Genomic DNA, 19,537 nt, shown 5'->3' on the forward strand with positions numbered 1-19,537 from the left:
GAACGCAAGTATCATGTACCGATCGAGAGATTTTACCAATTTGATAGATGAGATCCTTCGTATGACAAATGTGATTAACAAACGAATGCACCCTCATTTCACCCTTCTAATTTTTTTTTAAAAAAATTATCTCATTGTTTTCTCGTGCTGTTTTCTTCAAGTATTGAAGAAACTGTCTCATTGAATTAAATTGAGAGTGGGTTTTATTTAAGCATATTTGCAGACTAGACTAGACTAGAGGTCTTAGGAATGAAGGGAACGACAACCAAAAAGTGTTTTAAGGTAAGGCGATCATTTACTAATGCTCAAAAAATAAAAATAAAAAATAGTGGTTATTGTTTGCCATACGCCTCGCGTTCACATGTTCTCTAGATCACTCAAATAGTTGGATCATTCAACGATCTCCTGATCAATGTTAAAGCACGCTCAAAGATCCTGCAAGTGGGAGAACACGGCTGGGTGTCACATAGAGTGATCACTATCGCAAAACCCACACACATTATGGTCATGCGGCATAGAGAATGGATGTGACAAATGGTTGCGAAAAGAGATTGATAGTAGCCATCATCAATCATCATCTTTGATCGAGGCAACGAGACAAATAACTCGGGCCTTTCTGAATCAAAACCATCTAAGTTTCAATCAAATAAGCATCACATGCGCATCCATGTCGACATCAATAATTGTTTGATAGATCCCTTCAAAATTTCCATTGAAGGTTTGCTTGTCATTGGAGATAATCATAAACCAGACTTCAGACCTAAACTATATTTATTTTTAGTCAGACTACAAGCTAGGTCTATTTAAATTTTTTATTTTCTATGTCCAAGTCTGATCCATGATCAGCTCTACTTATCATAGTTATAATTTAGTTAGGAAAGCTTATTTGAGACTTCATATAGGTTAAGATTACGAGACCAATATTTTGGTTCAGTTGACCTAAACCTCTAAAATTTGCCGAGGCTTAACTATTTTTATGTCGACCACTAATCAGCTAATAAGCTTGGTGATGGACCCAAATTTTCTTTCAAATCCAATTGATCAGATTTGGCAAATGTGTCTGTTGGCTATCCAACAATGGCCTTCTTGCATTTAAACAGGAGGTCGGAACTCGAATTTTAATTGTTTTTTCAATAGTTTTATAATCTGTGGTATTTAGAAATTTTTCTAGAGTCTGAGTAATAGCACTCGATCTGTCCAGTTACAAAATAGGTTTATATTGAATCTCTGAAGATTTTTTCTTTTTTTCCTCAAAAACCCATTTGAATCTATTTTATTCTGTTTCATTTTGTCACGCCTCGAACCTTCATCATTTAGGCCGGCCACGTGACAAGGCTACATGAACCTTAGAGATTATGCAAGGTTTAGCAAATTCCAAATAATTCTAGAATTTTAATCAACAGTTAACGGTGAATTAATCCAACTAAATAAATCTAATATAATCAAATAACTAACTTATTCTTAATGGATCGGATATGGACTCGGATGGTGGAAGCATTCGCTAGCGGGATCCGTTTTAGTAATATGGCGGTCGAGTTTGGCCAATCCAACCCGCGAAGAAAATAATCACGGAAATTTCGCTCACAAAACCTCCAACGCGGCCCAAGAACTCGGTCCGCTCCCTCCCCACGCTTCTCCTTCCTCCTTCCTCCCTTTTGCCCTATTCGTTTCTCACAAGCAAAGATCAATTCACTTGCATCAGCGCGAGCGATCGGGCGTTTAAAAAGGTAGATCTAAGGCCTCTAGAAACCTTGATTATTCTACAATCGAAATCCCTTCAAAATTTTCTCTCTCCTTTACTCTTAATTTGCCCCCTTACAACTCCGATTTCTCTGCTTTTTTCCTGTGTTTTTCGAACAACTAATCCGGTCTTCTGATCAATTGATCGGCTTTTATTGATGAGGGAGTTGCTATAATTGGAGGATCTATCTGTTATTTTCCGGTTCATAGTTTTCTTTTCCCTTTTTTCTGTTTCTGTAGATATTCTAGAATGAATTTCCATTGGACTATAATTTTTTTCTGATCTCATGATGTGGAAATAACATTTTGATCAAATCGTTTGTATCGTCTCGTGAGGACATAACATTGCTATCAATCTCCAATGTCCTAGTATAGATTTAAAGAAGATTTGAGGGTCGCTTGAAGGCTTTGATCTAATATGAATTAGATGGTGGAAGCTTTTCTTTCTTTCTTTCTTTCTTTTTTTTGAAAAAAATAGGTACACAGAAAAGATGGCGGCACCCATAATTTTCGATTTAGAAAGATATGATGCTTGCCCTCAATTTAAAGTGCAAGATCAAGGTATTTATTGCAACTTAGGGAGAGGGAAAGAGGAATACTTGTTTTCTGAAAAGCGTTACCAACATAAACAACTTCTTAACTTGTTTTACAGGTCGCCAGTTTCTGGAGAGCCTATTGCGAGAGTTGAAGATTTTATCAATGTCAATTCATCTCTCAATAAGTCTGTTTGGCTAATTAGTGACAAAAATCCTATAGGAAGTGTTCAAGCATGTGCATTTTGCTGTAAAATATATCTATAGGAATGACATGATAATTTTTAGTCAATTCATACTACTTGTCCTTTACAAGTACTAGTCTTGAATTCATGTTGAAAAGTTTCATTATGGGGCTGTTCAAAGCAGTAAATAATTTAATTTCTTCACTATACAAACGCAGGTTTCCGCATGTAATGAAATATCTTATGGTATCTTTTCCAATTGGCATCATCACCTGTAGTTGCCAAGGCTTAAAACTTGCACTCCATGGTGGAACTAACTAGGAATACTCAGTTATGTGATTCTAGAAAATGTCAACACTGCTAAGTATAAGCATATTATTATTATTTTTTTTGACATGGATTTCTTTCATTAATATGTAATGAATTTATCGTGATGTTCAAGTATATGAGGGTAGTTTACATGATGGAGTGCAAGTATGATGAATTTTTACAGTTTTGAAGATAACTACTGATGAAAATTTAATTGCGGATTTAGATTTGGTAATGTTGCCAATAGCAATATTGGAACTAGGGGTGGCAAAATATGACCCAACCCGCCAACCCGATCCGTGTTCGACCCACCATAAACAGGTTTGGATTTGGCCTAAACAGGTTTGGGTCGTAAACAGGTCGATCCGTTTAACCTGTTTATTAATTGGGTCGGATACGGGTTTTAAATGTCTGACCCGTTTAAACCGTTTAACCCGTTTAACTGTTGGACAGGTTAAACGGGTTAAACAGGTCTAAACAGGTTAAACGGATCTAAATAGATCTAAACAAGTTAAACGGGTCTAAATAGGTCTAAATAGGTCGGATTGGGCAGGTTAAACAGGTTGGGTTGGGCAGGTTAAACAGGTCTAAATAGGTTAAACGGGTCAGATTGGGCAAACAGGTTAAACAGGTCGGATCGGGTTGGATAAACAGGTTACCTGTTTATTAAACAGGTTAAACGGGTCGGGTCGGATTACCTGTTTAATAAACAGGTCAGGTTCAGGTTGTAAATTTTGACCTGTTTAATAAACAAGTCGGGTTCAGGTTTATGATTTTCTGACCCGGCCTGCATGTGACCCGACCCGTTTATGATCCGACCCGACCCGATTGCCACCCCTAATTGGAACATTCCAACGAAAGCATATGTTTAGCTATCAATAGCTTTAGTAACTGCTTGAAAGGCAGAATGTGGGAATTATTATAGGGGGATCTTATTGGATTAGGAAGAGTGTAGGACGTGCATGAGATTAAAAGGAAATCCTTGAGAAAGGAGCAGATGAAATGGATATGACAATGAACTAAAAGGAAATGCATCTTTAATTGCATGTAAATATGTTATAATATCAAATATTTTATGTCTATAATTCTTTTTTGGGAAGAGAGATTTTTATTCATTGGCATCAACTGTAAACTGATTTTTCTTTTTTAATTTTGCAGGTCCTAGTAGCTGCTATGATGAATTGGAGAATTCCAATCTTTGGGTAATGCTTGATCTTTATGGTCTTTATCTTGCAGCCTTTCTATTTCAATCTGTCAGATGTCTTTAATTTGTCTTAAGTTAGAACTCACGAGCTAACTTTTATACTGATTTTAATAGGTTATTTGTATAATATTCTATATAATTTTCTTGATAGCTAAATGAACTATGAAGGTTATGTTTGAAGTAAAATAAAAATTCTATTTTCCAAAAGGAAAGACATGAAAAATCAAACTTTTATTTGGGAATACTATTTATATCATTAAAAAAGTCAGTTTGTATCAATTTACAAGTTGTTACACGATGATCCAGTACAGATAACATATGATAAGTATTTAACTGGATTTATTTCACAAATTGTAAAGGGATTGGATTGAATGACATTGTAAAATCAGGTTATACACTGTAGAGTTTATTGTTATTGTCTTTGAATAAATGATCTGTTAGTTTTCTTAAATTTATAGAGAGCAATGTGTAACTAAATCAATTAATTGTATTGCTTCATCATTTATATTTTTATGGAGTCATTATTTTTAATCCATTTCAACGCATTAATAGAATAGTGAACACATAAAGATAATAATATGTTAATCACAATCAGAACTACTTATGGTTGCTTTCTTGGAAAAGTTTTTCCCCCATTATTCTAACATGAAATAAATTATTGAGGGTTTATTTTCTTTATGCTATACATCAGTTGTTATCCGATATAAAAGGGTTGCTGCAATCTAAGTCAATTATATGATTTAGTTGTAAAGTCACAAGTTTCTAATATCAGAGAAAGGGCCGTATGGTACAAAATGTGATGAAACTAACTACCATGATACTATCACATATGAATGTTATTGTGGCTTTTCAGGTACGGCCACATCCTAGCCAAGCTAGTAATTCACTGCATGACTTCACCATTTCACGCAACTCTATACCTAAATGGCCCAAATAATTTTACAAAGATAAAGTTATCTTTAACTGGCAGATAAACTTAGACAATCTTCTCTGTTGCATGGTTGCTGGCTCAAGTGTCAGAGTAACTTTGGTACAGAAAGCTAATATCATTTTACATTTGATAACGGGGGACAGCTAGTTGGTTTTGCTTTTCTTAACGGGGACGGTGGTGTAATATAAATATTTGATTGGGTCTTCATCTCTTTTTATAAAGTTCTGTAAGTCAGTGCTTGCATGTAGGGGTACCCAGCAACAACAGTCTCAGTCAAATTTCCAGGATATTCCTGCACAATCTTGGTACCCTCCATCAGTGGTTAATTCATCTTCACGCCCTGCCACACCGAGCAGTATGTCTGGTGTCAGTACACATCACAGAACTTCAGAGCGGCCTCAGTCACCATCACAAGGGCAGCCTTCACCTTCTGAGGCAGCAGGAATAATTACTTGTTTGAGGGATAAAAGGTAACTGTCAATGTTTTAATTCCATTTACTTATCATGCCATATAGTCAACTGGTTGCTATATATTTGACTTCCACTCGTTGGCTAAGTTATGCACATTATTTCCAATATTTATATTACTAGTCAAATTTTATGTGCAGATGCACGCATGTAAGAGAATAAACTGTTGTTAAAAAAGGCTAGTAATTTCTACCAAAAAAAAGTAGGAAATTACTGCCATAAAAGTAGAAAATATTGGCACTTCTACATGGTGTTAGAATTAGTTTTTTTTTTTAAGCTTAGCATAAAAATACTCGATGCAAGAAAAATCTTTAGAAAAGAACTTAAATAATAGAAGGCTAGTATTAACCTACTTGCATCTAAAATTATATGAAAATAATTTGTTGGTCAGATAAAATAAAGTAGTGTGTAGCATGAGGAGATATAAATGTAAATCTTTTCATCACGAAATAGGGTTGAACTTATGGTTGGCAGAACTGTCCCAAATTGCCCAATTTGGGGTGTCTCGAGCAGTACCAGCGGTGGACTGAGACGGTTTTTGGCAACGGAACCGAGACCTTGTCGCTGAAGGGGGAGAAGAAGAAGGAAAAAGAGAAAAAGAGAGAGAAAGAACGACAGAGGGAGGGAGAGGGAGAGGGAGAGGAAGGAGGAGAGAGGCCGGCTGGGGACGGCCGACGGAGGCCGGGAGCCTCCGTGCGGAGGAGGTGGAGGTTGGGGAGTTGCAGAGGCGGGGCTCTCTCTTCCATTCTCCCTCTCCCTCACCTCTACCTTGTTGGTACAAGGCCAGCACGGCATGGCGCAGGGCCGTACCATGCCGCCAGGCAACCGGTACGGGGTTCGGTACCGGCTAGGGCTGCAAATGGATCGGGTCGGGTCTTGAGTGATTCCGATCCGACCCGGTTTCTTGTTCGGATCCTAATTTTGGACCCATACCCAACCCGATTCGATTGAAGATTGGGTCGGGTCGGGTTCATGCCTACAAATTTTGATCCGACGGGTCATTCGGGTCGGGTCGGGTCGAATCCATGCCTACAAATTTTGACCATAATTAGTCTCAAGAAAAATGTGCAAACTAGGTTAATCCAAAAAAAAATTGGTCGGGTTGGGTCCGGGTCTGGGTCGAGATTGGGTGGACTCGACCCGACTTGAAAAATAGAACATGTCCAAATTTAGGACCTGACCCGGTCCCACGGGTCCTAAAATTCGGGTCGGGTCGGATCGAATCGGATCGGGTCGCGGGTTGACCCGATCCATTTGCAGCCCTAGTACCGGCATAGCAGACGTTGGCTGAACCTTTTGCTAGCTTAAATGCATGGTTTCAAGGAATTGCTCAACTTTTTTATACAAACAGTCTTATCATTCCTTGCTACTTGCCGACAAAGAAAGCAAAAGGATTCTCCAAGGGAATCATGAGAGAGTCGAACATGGTGGTTTTTAAGGGATTGGATTGGGAACTTGCTACAGGATGTTAGAGCAAACCCATCCATTCACGGGAACTTACATGAATTCATGCATGTTGTGGAAGTGGACATGGGAACAAAAGAAATAGGGGGTGCAATTTGTCATCACGGATCAAGAATCTAATAGTGTGTGCTTATGAAACCATCAACTTGAGTTTGGAAGTGGAAGGGACTCCAATTAGATTTAAAGTCAGACAGAATGTTGTTTCCATCATATTATCTCAATTTAATGAAAAATGATTATCTAAAATACATAGAGACTTCGAGGGTTGATTTAGACAGACATGATGATTTGCTTTTGTCAAGAGATTAAGTGGCATGACAAAGACCTGGTGGAACTGGATTTCTTAATTTGAGATATATTATCTCTATGGTTTTTTTTTTTTTTTTTTTTTTTTTTTTTGCTGAAAACGGATATTTCATACAATTATCTCTATGGTTTTGATTCTCTTAGTTAAATTCAAGGGTCCGGATGTCTTATGGAGAAATTTATTGGCACGAGCACATTGGAGTCCTGGTGGAATTGGATTTCTTAATTTGAGGATATTATCTCAATGTCTGTGATTCTCTTATTTGGATTCAAGGGTCCCAATCGCTTGTGGACAGAATTTTATTGGCACTTCTATATTGTATAAATATGTTCTTATGTTGCCTGGGTGCATTTGGAGCTTTTTAGGAGAGACTTGGCTTCGTAGTGGCGATTCTTACTGTTTACATTGGAGTAGGAAGAGATATATCTGCTTTTTCAAGATTCGTTGTAGTTATTTAGGCCTAAAAGCAATGAGCAAGTGTATTACAAAGGATTTGTTTAAGATTATATGTTAATAAATTTCTGAATCATTTTGATATATGCTTACATGTAGATAACAAAACACGACTATATATCAGCCAGTCAGATTTCATGTGCATGAAATTCTAATCTGACTGGAGCAAATGCCTTTGGTTTGACAGACTAGGAGGCTACCTTCTTAAAGTTTGCCACCTTAACATAGATAAGATTAATTCCATAATAAAGCCTAGGTCTCCATCATCAGATGTAGCAGTATTTTAGGCAAAGGAGTTTGATGGTTATTTCAGTGGATTTGGAGTGGCTTTTGGGGCTTTGGCTCCCTGGTTGGAACTTTAAGAATAAAATGGGTCACTTATTAGAGTGGCAGGACTGGCAATTGCTTTGAGGAGATGAATATCCCATGCACAAGCGCATGCATTCAAGCACACACACACACACACACACACAGAGAGAGAGAGAGAGAGAGAGAGAGAGAGAGAGAGAGAGAGAGACTCATGAAAAGACATGCAAGGGACACAACCACCGATTTCTGTTCGATTGTAGGTTTCGTGTCAATCTATTATGATAATCTAATCGCAGCTTAACTATACCAACAAGTGAAAACTGAATTAACCTACTTTTTGGTAAACAATAAGCTACTTTTTTGATGCACGATTGATGCCTCAACATATCATGTGTGTGTAGGTGGGCACTTGTTTGTTGACAAGAGATAGTTACTTCATTCTTATGCGCATAAGCATATAGTTTTGAATTATGTCCTTTCATCTACTTACATTTTAATTCTGGAATTATTTATTTTGAAATATGTGCAGTATCGATGAGTTGAGAAAGCTTTTAACTGACAAGGAGGCATACAATGCCTTTTTCAATTCGCTCGACCAAGTAAAAATTCAGAACAATGTAAGTATTGAAGTCACATTGCATTTATTACTTGTCAGACCATTTTTCATTCTCCGTCCAGGCTATTTATATAAAAGTTCCTTTATGACAGTTAAACTCTACAACTAGACTTTCTTCCTTTCCTTTCACTACGACTTGTTAAAAAAGTTCCCTTAGTCGTGTTATGTTCATTATGCAATATTGCACTTGACACAATTTCATTGTGCATTATACTGAACTTGACGCAAATTTACCAAAGTTGTTGCTGCAAGATTTTCAAGTTTTGTAGCAGTTTGTCCCAAATGTTGCCTACATTTCTACATTGCCTAATATCAACTGATAATTCAGTACCAAATATCCACTTCTTTTCTGGTTCCGTCCTTGATCTCGCTGCCATGGTCAACCTTCTTGCCACATAACTTCCACCATATCATGCCCATTAAGATTTTCTCCTTGAGCTTTTGTTTTCTGCTGTTGGTCATTGCATCAAAGGTTTGTCAAAGTGAGGAATAATACATACAGGGTTATGCACACCCTATCAGTTCTTTTCTGCCTATACGATTTCAGATTTTTTTTTTTTTTTTTTTTGAATTCAAAGCTATAATTTGTTGGTGTTGCAGGTAATGAATATCTGAGAAATGGTACATGTATTTGATGTGTCTAAATTGCTTAAGATGATAAACTGATAATAAGATGCCATATGATGAACACTATTTTACTTTAATCGAACATCAAAAGTCCCATCATGCATTAAGAATTAAAAGCCCAACTTGCATGTCAACAATCAATATGTTATTATGAGTTTTGACACCAAAGAGAACTCAGAAAACCTCAATTAGATCATGTGGCTTCTATGTCTTTCAGTTGTATGTGGAGTATATGACTATTTTGTAGGGAGTATATGCACAAGGTGTTTTCCTGGCATTATTGTTCTCATCCCTGACTACTTATAGAAGTGAAGGCAGTGCATGTAGCGATGTATTGGCTTCTGGAGGTATAACAGAGGTATAACATCAAATAGATAACTCCATTGTACTTCAAAGCCATTGTTGATTAAGCTTATTGGCCAATCTGGGCCAATTCTGACTTCGAGAAGGATTGCCAAACTGAAGTGGAGCTCATGTTGATACTAACGTAGAAAAGCTTGCAATGCTTATGCTGACATGACTGTGGTAGTCAAATGGAATTTTTGCCACTGGAACTCTAAAATTGTTTAATTATTGTCATGTGTTTTATAATGAAATGGTAACTCAGTCTAGGTGAAGAAATATGCAAAATGAATTGCCTATTGGAGGTTATAATGACTTTGTTTTCCAACTCAATTCTATTTTTATTCGCTAAGTGATATAGGAATATAGTTAAATTATTGTCTTCCAGCCAAGCTATACACCTCAGGTTTTCATGCTCGACCTCCTTTTTCCTTTTTTATGAGCACACTCGTAACTGATAATTTATAGTTGTTCTAAAGGTGAGTCTCCTTTAGCTTTTCTCTTAAGGCATTTTTGTTCTCTCTGTTAATAACTTAATTTCATTGTGTTTCCAATTTGTCTCTCAATATTTTCTTATATTCTGGTTTCAGTCTATAAGCTGACTTTGAACATTTCAACCATTTCCCTTGCAGCTTCGTGATGAACTTCGCAAGGAGACCTTGCAACTTGCCAGTGAGTTGCTTTATCTGCTCTTTATGCTAAATATTGTTTATATTGTTTCACCATAAAGATTAACTGTAGTGCATATTTTTTTCTTATTTACAGGGGAGAACCTAGAGAAGGAACCTCGAATTCAGGAGCTTAAGAACCAAGTAAGCTTCCAATGCCATTTTGTTTCATATTTACCATTCAAAATGCTATTAGAACCAGCATAATGACTGATAGTCATTGATTTCACCGATGTATAAGAAGCATCACATGTGATTGGCAGTCTCACCTGCTTCTGTCCAAATGATGAAAGAAGTCATAGGTTATGACTTTGTCACAACATTATGCTAGTGTTTGCTGGTCCCTCATTGACATTTCTCTGCTTTTATCGAACATGCAGTGCACTATCATTCGGACAACTGAGTTGGCTGCTGCCCATGAGAAGTTAGCAGAGTTGGAGAGGCAGAAGGAAGAAACCCTAAAGTCATATTCTCCAGCTTCACTTCTTCAAAAGTTGCATGGTAAGTGTATGAATGCATTTACTTGGTATCAAGAAAATGATGATTGTGATATAAATGTAATACCCCCAATTTTGTGTATTAGGTGTGGGAAGTGTATATGTACATTTCTGTATAGACAGCTGTTGATTTACAATACACCTGGAAGTTAACATATTTAAATGATGTCTGAATATTTTGCAGTAGCAATGAATAGAGTGGAAGAGGAATCTGAAATGCTGCATAGGCAGCTCCTTGACAAGGAGATTGACCTTCAAACATTTATACAGAAGTATAAGAAGCTTCGCACCGTTTACCATAAACGGGCACTTTTCCATCTTGCTGCCAAGACTTCAGTGTGCTAAATATTAGATTGCGTGCAGTGCCCTTTTGTATCGTGAGCTCATAATAGACTTTTTTTTTTTCAATTACTTACATAATACAGTTCTGCTACTGTTGTTCAAAGCCCGTCTTCTTTATCCTGCAACATAGAAAATGACCAAACTACTTCATCTTGTGGATGCTGCTGGGATTTTGAAGTGGATGAGTGGAACTGGGGTTGTTCCAGTGGAAGTCTCACTTTTGTGTTGTTGGTTGACGAACTGGAAGACTGAGCTGCCAAACTAAACCTTAGCTTTCTTAAAAAAAAAATGTCAAACTGACCTGTAGTTAACGGTGAACCATACTTAGTCCTTGATCCCATTGAATGCTGTTGTTGTAAGCTGTTGGGAGGAGCCAATTTCAGATTATTCCAGTGCTTTCAATTATCTGTCGAACAAAAATAAGAGGCTCAACTTTCTGACTCTACGATTATTCAGTCAAAATTCTACTTGGATTTGGTTTACAGGGTTGGTTTAGGGGTTACCTGCAGTTCTTTTCGGTGCTCCTCACCCACCGGGTGGATGGATTGGAGATGGACTGGGGAAGATGGGAAGAGCAGGAGCCTTCTGCGGGATGGTGCTCAACATGATCAGAACTCACCATACTCTTACTATTAGCCTTCAAACTATTCAAATCATTGAGATATCATCCGTAATATCGATCTTTCAGTCACGCCCAGATGCTATGACATGTCATGGGAGGCAGTAAATAAACGCTTCATCTTCAATCAAAATATTTCTCACTTGGTTAAGCTATTGCTGAAATTAAAAAGCAAGAGCCCATGCCAACTAAAAATAAATATTTGTACTGAGCCAAGGTTTGTCTCAACCATCATGCCCCTTTGAGTTATGGTTTAAGTTTGGATGGTATACTTCCAATATTTCAGCCTAAGTAATTACAATATAAGTGGCTAAATAATTGAGTCTGGATAACTATGATACGAGTCTCAACCTGCAGGGTCTCTCTAAGAATATCTACTGTAGGCTGGATCCATGATTTTAAATTATTAAAATAAAGATGCATGATGCAGCAAGAAAGATAACATGCTTTATAAATAGGCGGCTACAAATGAAGATACGATGATTGTAGCCATCTACGATCCATGCTATCCTTCTACGAAATCCATCAGCGGTCTGCACCTCAATCTCGTGTCCACCGTGATCTCCCGCTTCATTTTTTTTATTGTTTTTTTATCCATATACGGCCGATGGAAGAGAGGAAGGACACGAGCCGAGGGAAGGAGAGGAGTGCTTCTTTTCCAGCCGCGACCTCAATGAAGTAAGCAACCACCAACAGTCTCAGTGCCACGTAAGCTGTCACGTGGCGTAGGATTTAATTTCCCTAACGGGTTCAACTCTCATTTTCCGCAATACTCCATCTAGTTTTGCTGAATTTGAAAATTCAGGCACGAAGTTACACGCCGCGAAGCGAAAGTCGACGCGTGCCGCTCACACCGCCGATCACGTCGAGCCGCAGGACAAAGGCGTGATGACGACCACATCTTTATCCCAAATGGAAAAAAAATGGGCCAAGAAAAAATCCTTCCCACCCGTTCTTCCCTCCTATTTGGCCGTCGTCGGCCCTGTCTCCGGCTCCCCCCCACCTCGTTGCTTCCTTTCTGTGGCGATGTCGGCAGGTAAGCGAGGCTCTATTCGCTTATTTTTCTCTTTGATTTGAAGAATTTCGAATCTTCTTCCCAGCTAATTTGTGCGAATTTCTGGTATTGTCGACGAAATAACGTATCAAATCCGTATCTTTCTTAACCTCAGATGTTGTTAATGGTTAGGGTTTAATTAACGTACCTTTGTTTTAAAAAATTTTCCTACATATATATATATTTTAATTCTTTATTGCACTTGATCTCGGTGGATCCTTGAGGGTTTTCCCCCCTCTCCTTTACTTACGGGATTCGAGCTAGGAATCCGAAATTCTGTGGCGTTTGAAGGAATTTAGGGTTTCTCTATTTAATCGTCATGACACGTCTGAGTGGTTTTCATGTGGTCTCAAAGGGGAAGATTTTTCCCTCATGTTGCGAGACGGTTGCTGCTGCCTTCTTTTGTAAGATAGGACGGGGTTGTGATATGAAAATCTTTTCTTGTTTAAGCAAATTTTCAGAAAATTCAAAGCCGCAGAGCTGGAAGATAGAAAGAAGAACAAGATTACTTATTTGTTAGAAAATTCATTTCATGCACATGTTAGGCTGGATCCCTCTCTAATAAAAGAGATATGGTTCAAAACGACCTTGAATTCCAAGAATTCAATTAAAATAATGCACAGGGAAAAAGAAAAAGGAAATTCTGGTTCAGTTAAACAGTTTTAAATAGGAAAAGACAGTCACAAGTTGCATACGCGTGCGCATGATGTGTTTAGGGTAATGCGAACAATAAAAAGTCATGAACAATCATTACAAAGGCTAAAAGAGAATATCTGTTGGGGTTCTTTTCCCTTATTTTATGTACTAGTGTTCTTCCCAACAGAGTTTGAAACGTGGAAATTGCATTCTGGGGATCCATGTGGAGGAAGTTAGTAATGTGTGTGCTTGTTCGTACTTAATCCTTATGTGCTTGCACCCAAGAAGACAATTAGAGTTTATGTAGGTGTTACTAGAGAGAATATAATCCACAACACTTTTACTGCTTACGTCTGACATCAATATCACTGCATTAGATGTCTCTGGAGTTGTAAAAACTAATTTCATGTCTTAATCATTTCTCTTGGCTTGGTTTAATACACCTTGAATTCCATCATAGGTATTATTTCCCTCGAGATAATTTCTATTGCTGGAAAGATCAATGGTTGTATTGTGTTATAAAACACAATCCGATTTTCAAAGATAGCAAAAAAATCAATTCGTCAACTACATATTTAGCATTTGGTATATCTTTCACTTCAGACATAGACAACCTTTGACTCTTCGCTTTTTCTTGATTTCTCTGTGCTTCCATGTTTCTTGAACTTGTTAAGTTTGCTGGGCTTTTTTAATTGTCACTATACAGATGCGAGAAGGAGATTCTAAGTGCCTGATTCAGCTAGAAAGACATCAAAACTCTTAGACTTGTGTTCAGTTTAAGGATTCTCAACATGAAGTTTCTCGAATACACTCCTTTAGACAGGTATTTTCTAAGTTTTCTTGGAAGTATGCTTGGGAATCTAGTTAACTAGTCTAGCAAGAATTGTTAAAGGATGTTGTGTTTCTGAGTCCAACATTATAATTATATTTTTAAGATGCATTATTTTTCCCCCTCCAGTATAAATCTTTTCCTCAATCATTTGAATCTTGGAGAAAGTACTATCAAGGGGAATCTTGAAGCATTCTCATGTAAGTATAGGTTCTGATTTACTTGTTTAGTTTGTTGATATAATTGGAAGACATTTTAGGTATTTGTTTCCTTGGCTGTAGGTAAACATACAGGGACTGACCGAAAGCTCTCGCTTAGCTTAGAGCATGAGGTACTTACAGCTTTCTTATTTGCTTGACATTAGCTGCTAAGATTTCTTATTTCTGCAGCAAGTATTATTGAATAGAAAATACAGTTTATGTACATGCATTTCTTATTCCATACACTCAGAGCTTTTCTTATCAGTGAGTTTTAATGATAAAGTATTGGTTAGAGTTTGTGATTTGGGCCACCATCTGGACTATTAACCAGAAGATTGAAAACCTTTTAGAGCATTACCACAAAGGGAAAAAGGGATGAAAAAAGAGCACACTTCAATGCACAGAAAACAGGCGGTCTAAATAAATATAATGGCTTGCCTCATTTAGTTCATTGCAGTCTAATTATATGAACGTGTGGCTTTCTCTTTACATAGGCTAGCTTGTCTGATTTGCTGGCTACTGCTCAGCTCTTCCTCTTCACAAACAAAGCTCTGCATCCTGCCTCTGTTTTCGTACTCATAGGAACTGAATGATGACTTGTAGTTGCTTTTGTAGGCACATTTGATCCTTTTGCAAAATTGGTAATCAGTAACTACTATTAATACAGAATATGGAAAAGAAGGAAAATGTGTGGGCAGTATTCCTTTCGATACAGTTTTAACTTTGTTTTTTCAAGACAAACCGTTGTTACTTAAAGAACTGGCTTGTTGTACTGGTTTTGTTTTGTTTTGGTTCTTTCTGACAGATATTGCCACTAAAATTACACATCAGTAGGAGTTTTATGCAGTCCAGAATGTGTTCATGCTAATTCTTAATACAGGAAGCTTGCTGTCTCATTTATGCTTTATATCATGTTGTTTGGTGGGACCTGCAGCCCTGCCCACCGTATTATAAACTTTTATCTATCCTATCTTATTTATACAGAGCCACATCAAATTGGTTCTGCATATTTCCATACAATTTAGTTACCATTTGTTCTCTTCTATTATCTTTAGCATTATATTGAGTTTTCTTGTTATGTTGCTGCTGGGCTGTTTGGTTCATGCTGGGGTACAGAAATATGGATGTCTGTTCACTTATAAAGAATTCTGCTTCTATACCTTTTTTGCGTTAATTATTTTCACTGAATCATTTGTTATGACCAGGTGATGAATTTCAGGGCTAATCAGTCCTTGTGACATGTTGTAACAGTGTAATCTATCACAACATCCAATTCATCATTCAGTTTCCTGGTTCTCCTATATGGTTTATAACATCTTGATTTCACAGATGAACCATGCTTAGCCATGCGGAACATGTTTCTTTAAAGCTTTACCATTCTTTCTTGTCTGACGTTGTTTTTTGTTTGAGAGGAAAAAAGAATACACTATTTACTAGTCAGTTGCATGAGGATTGCACTATATCCTCCTTTTTACTCATGCATGCATGTGTGCATGCTGATAGTGATGCAATTTTCATCTCTTTATTTTAAATAGTATTGCTTAACAAGATTTAAGGAACTAAGGAATGCAATTTTTTCTTATCCCATGTGTTAATTATCTAGTTTTGGCACTTCTCGTATTTTTTGTTCCATTCCAATTTTAGTGTTGATGGGTCAATCGGCACTCAAGCATTGTCTTTTTATATACATAGGTATCTAAAAGGGAATAGAGCTCAAAATAATTCTGTGATGATGGTTTCTTTTACAGTTTCAGTCACTTTACCTGCAGTATTATTGATTTTTGAGTGCTTTTCTGATGATGTTGTGACACTCATATTTCTTGGTATGCTCTGATTTACAGGTTCATTTAGTTGTTAGCTGCCAGTTTATTTAGGCCTTTGTTCAGGTTATGGATCTCTGCAAAATTCCTTTGACTGCAGATTTTATTCATTTATGTTCTTTTCCTTGTTCAGATTCTTGACTACCTTGGGCAATCTTCTGATAGCGACCCTTCATCTCCTGTGGAGTATTTGTCTAGTAGATCAAGGTGGTAAAAGATGTTTCCATATCAATGTTATATATTGTTCGACGCTTCGACAGCCCTAATCTCCTTGTTTTTCCCCTGTTTGTTTCAGTCGGAGAACATTGATATATCTGGTTCTTACTCTTAGTCATATGTATCCAGATTACGATTTCAGGTATTTCTTTTGTAAAATTATGACCTTAAATTTTGACAAATAACTGGGAGGAAGGATCCTGGGTAATGTCAATGTCAGCTTCACTGGCGGCATGACAACCTGCTTTATATCCTTTCTTACCAGCATTGGGAGTGTTGTCAAATGGTTTGACAGACGGTTTCACCGTTGCTCTATGAGCTGAGAGTTCAATTCTCTCCATTTCCCTAAATTTGTGGTCATCTCTTATATTGCTTCATGGGGTTGTGCTGGGGTCACTGGCCTCTGAAGGTGTACTGGGTGAGGGCAATTTAATCTTCTGCGTAACGTTTATATTGTCATGTTTGTCGGCTTAGCAGTGCAATACGAGCCCATCTGTTTTTCAGAGAAGAAGAGTGGGAGACTTTCAAGCAGATATATGACACCTACTTGTTTGAAGCAGCTAGGGTATGCTTTTATCTTTCAATAAGTTGTTATTGAAAGGAGTTGATAATACTGTCTGTCTTCATCCTTCATGTTTCTAATGGTATGGTTGTGGCCATGTCCATGTCTCATGCCTCTGTTTATCTATACAAGGGTATGCATTTTTTTTCAGATTGTTCAGGAATGGGTAACGTAGCCTGGCAGAATTTTCTATAAAGTTCATATAAATTGAGATTTGACAGAATTGTGTAGCCAATGGCGGAGCCAGGAATGTTGAAAATATGTAATTTTGAGGCAGTTGCATAGATTGCTGATCATGAGAATGTTTTTTAGAGAAGCAGCAAGGCTTAAATGTTCATTTAAGAATCAATGTGACTTGAATCTTTCTCATTGAAGCAATCATGTGAAAAATTGTATTGCATCCAGATATCTTATTCAAAATATCAAGCAACTTATAATAGGTCAAGTTTTTTTCATAATCAAACCTTTTCGTTTGATGGTATTTGACTTTTACTCTGATTAGTTTTTCTTTCTTATTATTGAAAATTGACTTCAGGAGCCTATATAAAGCTGAAATGTTGGAAAGTGTGCTATCGATGCTTGTGAATTCACTGTTGGGCATAGTCTTCTTTTTTTTCCTCTTTTAATCATTTGCAAACCTGTCATCCCATGACCCATCCCATAGTTTCTTGTTACGTGTAACTAAGATTCCTTTTCCCAGGAAGAGTGGATGACTTTTAGTTGCACTATCATTCATCCAAGGGAAATGTTATATGATACTTAGAAGAGAGATTTTTTTTCACATTCTGTTGATCAAATATCTTAAAAGTCTAGAATTTTACTTTATTTCCTCGATATGCTGTTTGCCTTCTGGTGCATGCGTACATAAAATTTTTGAGTTACAGGAATGGGCTATAGCTCATGGAGGTTGTTCCCTTCTGGAAAGCATGACCAAGGCCATTGATGAGGTGAACATTTCTCTCTTCCTATGACTATGAGGAGAAATGATCGGCAGTCATGGATATATGCTCCTTTGATGCAGGTCGTAAAACTGAATGAGTGTGAGATCTACAGCTACAACCCAGACTTTGATGGGGACCCTTTCCTGGAGAAGGGAGCTATGTAATATTCTCTTAACCAAGACCATCCAGTCATGGATCAGCAGTTGCTGTGTCATCTGACATGGAGTTTGTTCCTTGTAGATGGTCGTTCAATTTCTTTTTCTATAATAGGAAGCTGAAGCGGGTTGTCAGCTTCCGGTGTTGTTGCATAAGGTATGTCCTTACCTTCTTCTGCGAACCTAACGTTGGAAATATAGGATTTCATATGGCTCTCGATTTATTGGAGGCATTTCTGTTTACGGCAGCAACCTGGCAACAGAGGGCTTTCTTGCTGATGAGATGTTCGGCGAGGAAGAAGAGGAGGACCTGTTCATTGGCATGGATATGTGACCTGCTGCATGTGATGTATGTACATAATGACCAACCCTGGAAACATCCTCTGCTGTATAAACAAGCTTAGGTACACTTTTGTACAGGTGGTCTGTGGATAAGCAAGATCGTCTAACTTTATCCGGTCATTGTTGCTGTTGCCTGTATCAGTTAGATGTTATAGGATTAAGTAGGCTTTTCGAGTGCTGACATTTAGAACTCCGCAATATGTTATCCCGTGTACTTGTGGTAAACCAGACAGTTGGAATTAATGACTGGGACCAATTTTTGAAGGGGTAAGCATTCTCGATGAAACTTTTCTGCTGATTAAAACTTGGTCAGATTTTTGAGCGACCTGTTTAGCATGTCAAATTTCCGATGCTTGTCGAACTTTGAGTGTGACTGTCAGACTTATTCAACGAGACTTGAAGCAGTAAGATTGGTGTCGTATAGGTACGTACGTGTCCATCCAACATATCAGTAACCCTCTGAACCAAAATTCAAGCCTAGCCGAAGAACCATTCATTTATTCTCAGCAATATTCTTACTTGATTCCAAGATGGAACCGAAGTGCTCCAATCTTCTAAAATTTAATTTTGATTCTCAATATTTAAATTTCATTCTAAATTTGATTACGGTGATAAATTAAATGCATCGAAGAATATAGCTGTTCTAATTTTAATTTCAATTAATTTTGATTTTGGTCATGAACTAAATATATCCTTAGACCTTATGTCTGACATATATTTAAGTATACAACACTTGCATTAAGAAAAGATACCATAGTGCTGTAAGTTATTTTTTTTCTCTTTTTTTCCTTGGAATGAGTAGAGCGCATAAATGATTTTTTAAATGCCAAAATACGTAATAATGCTTTTTTTTTGACAAGTAGGAATGGCAGGAATCCTAGCTATAACCGGGGCGAGATTGGAACTCAAATCCATATCCCCGTACCCATTCCTAAAAACTTCACCACAAACCTCAATGTACACTTTGATCTTTCATTGTCCAAGATAAGGAGTCACAAATTCTTGAACATGAGTTTCAAGTATCAAAGAATTCCAGTCATTTTAAATAGCTTAATTAGCAATTACTTCGAACACGATTAAATTCTACGCACGGCGGTCATAGCATTCGAATGTAAGCTCGAATGAAGCCATGGTAGGACTCATGGGTGACATGTAACCCCACACGTGG

At 37.4% G+C, this 19,537-nt stretch overlaps 2 protein-coding genes across 5 annotated transcripts; both read left to right on the plus strand.

The window, feature by feature from the left end:
* The first annotated feature begins 1,551 nt into the window (after positions 1 to 1,551).
* On the plus strand, positions 1,552 to 11,154 carry LOC103709693 (vacuolar protein-sorting-associated protein 37 homolog 1-like). 3 transcript variants are annotated; one of them, XM_039132947.3, is made up of 8 exons: positions 1,552 to 1,727; positions 3,926 to 3,969; positions 5,138 to 5,372; positions 8,433 to 8,520; positions 10,121 to 10,160; positions 10,254 to 10,300; positions 10,537 to 10,657; positions 10,838 to 11,154. In XM_039132947.3, the coding sequence occupies exons 3-8, from the start codon at positions 5,260 to 5,262 to the stop codon at positions 10,996 to 10,998; spliced, it is 570 nt and encodes a 189-aa protein (XP_038988875.1). In that variant the 5' UTR covers positions 1,552 to 1,727; positions 3,926 to 3,969; positions 5,138 to 5,259; the 3' UTR covers positions 10,999 to 11,154. The 3 variants fall into 3 exon arrangements, with proteins under 3 accessions (XP_038988875.1, XP_008793382.1, XP_088569324.1); XM_008795160.6 differs by having other exon boundaries at positions 5,151 to 5,372; XM_088713198.1 differs by lacking the exon at positions 1,552 to 1,727 and adding an exon at positions 1,745 to 1,942 and having other exon boundaries at positions 5,151 to 5,372.
* Positions 11,155 to 12,389: 1,235 nt separating this feature from the next.
* On the plus strand, positions 12,390 to 18,633 carry LOC103709694 (uncharacterized). Of its 2 annotated transcripts, none has more exons than XM_088713199.1 (11): positions 12,390 to 12,650; positions 13,979 to 14,127; positions 14,263 to 14,333; positions 14,415 to 14,464; positions 16,287 to 16,360; positions 16,449 to 16,511; positions 16,847 to 16,934; positions 17,816 to 17,878; positions 17,953 to 18,032; positions 18,113 to 18,184; positions 18,277 to 18,633. In XM_088713199.1, exons 2-11 carry the CDS (start codon positions 14,096 to 14,098, stop codon positions 18,359 to 18,361), a joined length of 678 nt encoding a protein of 225 aa, XP_088569325.1. In that variant the 5' UTR covers positions 12,390 to 12,650; positions 13,979 to 14,095; the 3' UTR covers positions 18,362 to 18,633. The 2 variants fall into 2 exon arrangements, with proteins under 2 accessions (XP_088569325.1, XP_008793384.2); XM_008795162.5 differs by having other exon boundaries at positions 12,392 to 12,650; positions 14,011 to 14,127.
* The last annotated feature ends 904 nt before the right edge of the window (positions 18,634 to 19,537 follow it).

Source organism: Phoenix dactylifera, chromosome 17, assembly GCF_051530095.1.
Source record: "Phoenix dactylifera cultivar Ajwa chromosome 17, Ajwa_hap1_PhDact_Kaust_v1.1, whole genome shotgun sequence".
In the NCBI taxonomy this organism is placed as follows: domain Eukaryota; kingdom Viridiplantae; phylum Streptophyta; class Magnoliopsida; order Arecales; family Arecaceae; genus Phoenix; species Phoenix dactylifera.

Excerpts from the sequence above, each read along its gene's own strand:
- LOC103709693 (XM_008795160.6), top strand. The coding sequence starts at position 3,941 with ATGATGAATTGGAGAATTCCAATCTTTGG. Across the intron at positions 8,521-10,120 it reads AAGTAAAAATTCAGAACAAT|CTTCGTGATGAACTTCGCAA; the intron begins GTAAGTATTGAA and ends TTTCCCTTGCAG. Across the intron at positions 10,658-10,837 it reads ACTTCTTCAAAAGTTGCATG|TAGCAATGAATAGAGTGGAA; the intron begins GTAAGTGTATGA and ends AATATTTTGCAG.
- LOC103709694 (XM_088713199.1), top strand. The coding sequence starts at position 14,096 with ATGAAGTTTCTCGAATACACTCCTTTAGACAG. Across the intron at positions 14,128-14,262 it reads GAATACACTCCTTTAGACAG|TATAAATCTTTTCCTCAATC; the intron begins GTATTTTCTAAG and ends TTCCCCCTCCAG. Across the intron at positions 17,879-17,952 it reads TGACCAAGGCCATTGATGAG|GTCGTAAAACTGAATGAGTG; the intron begins GTGAACATTTCT and ends CCTTTGATGCAG.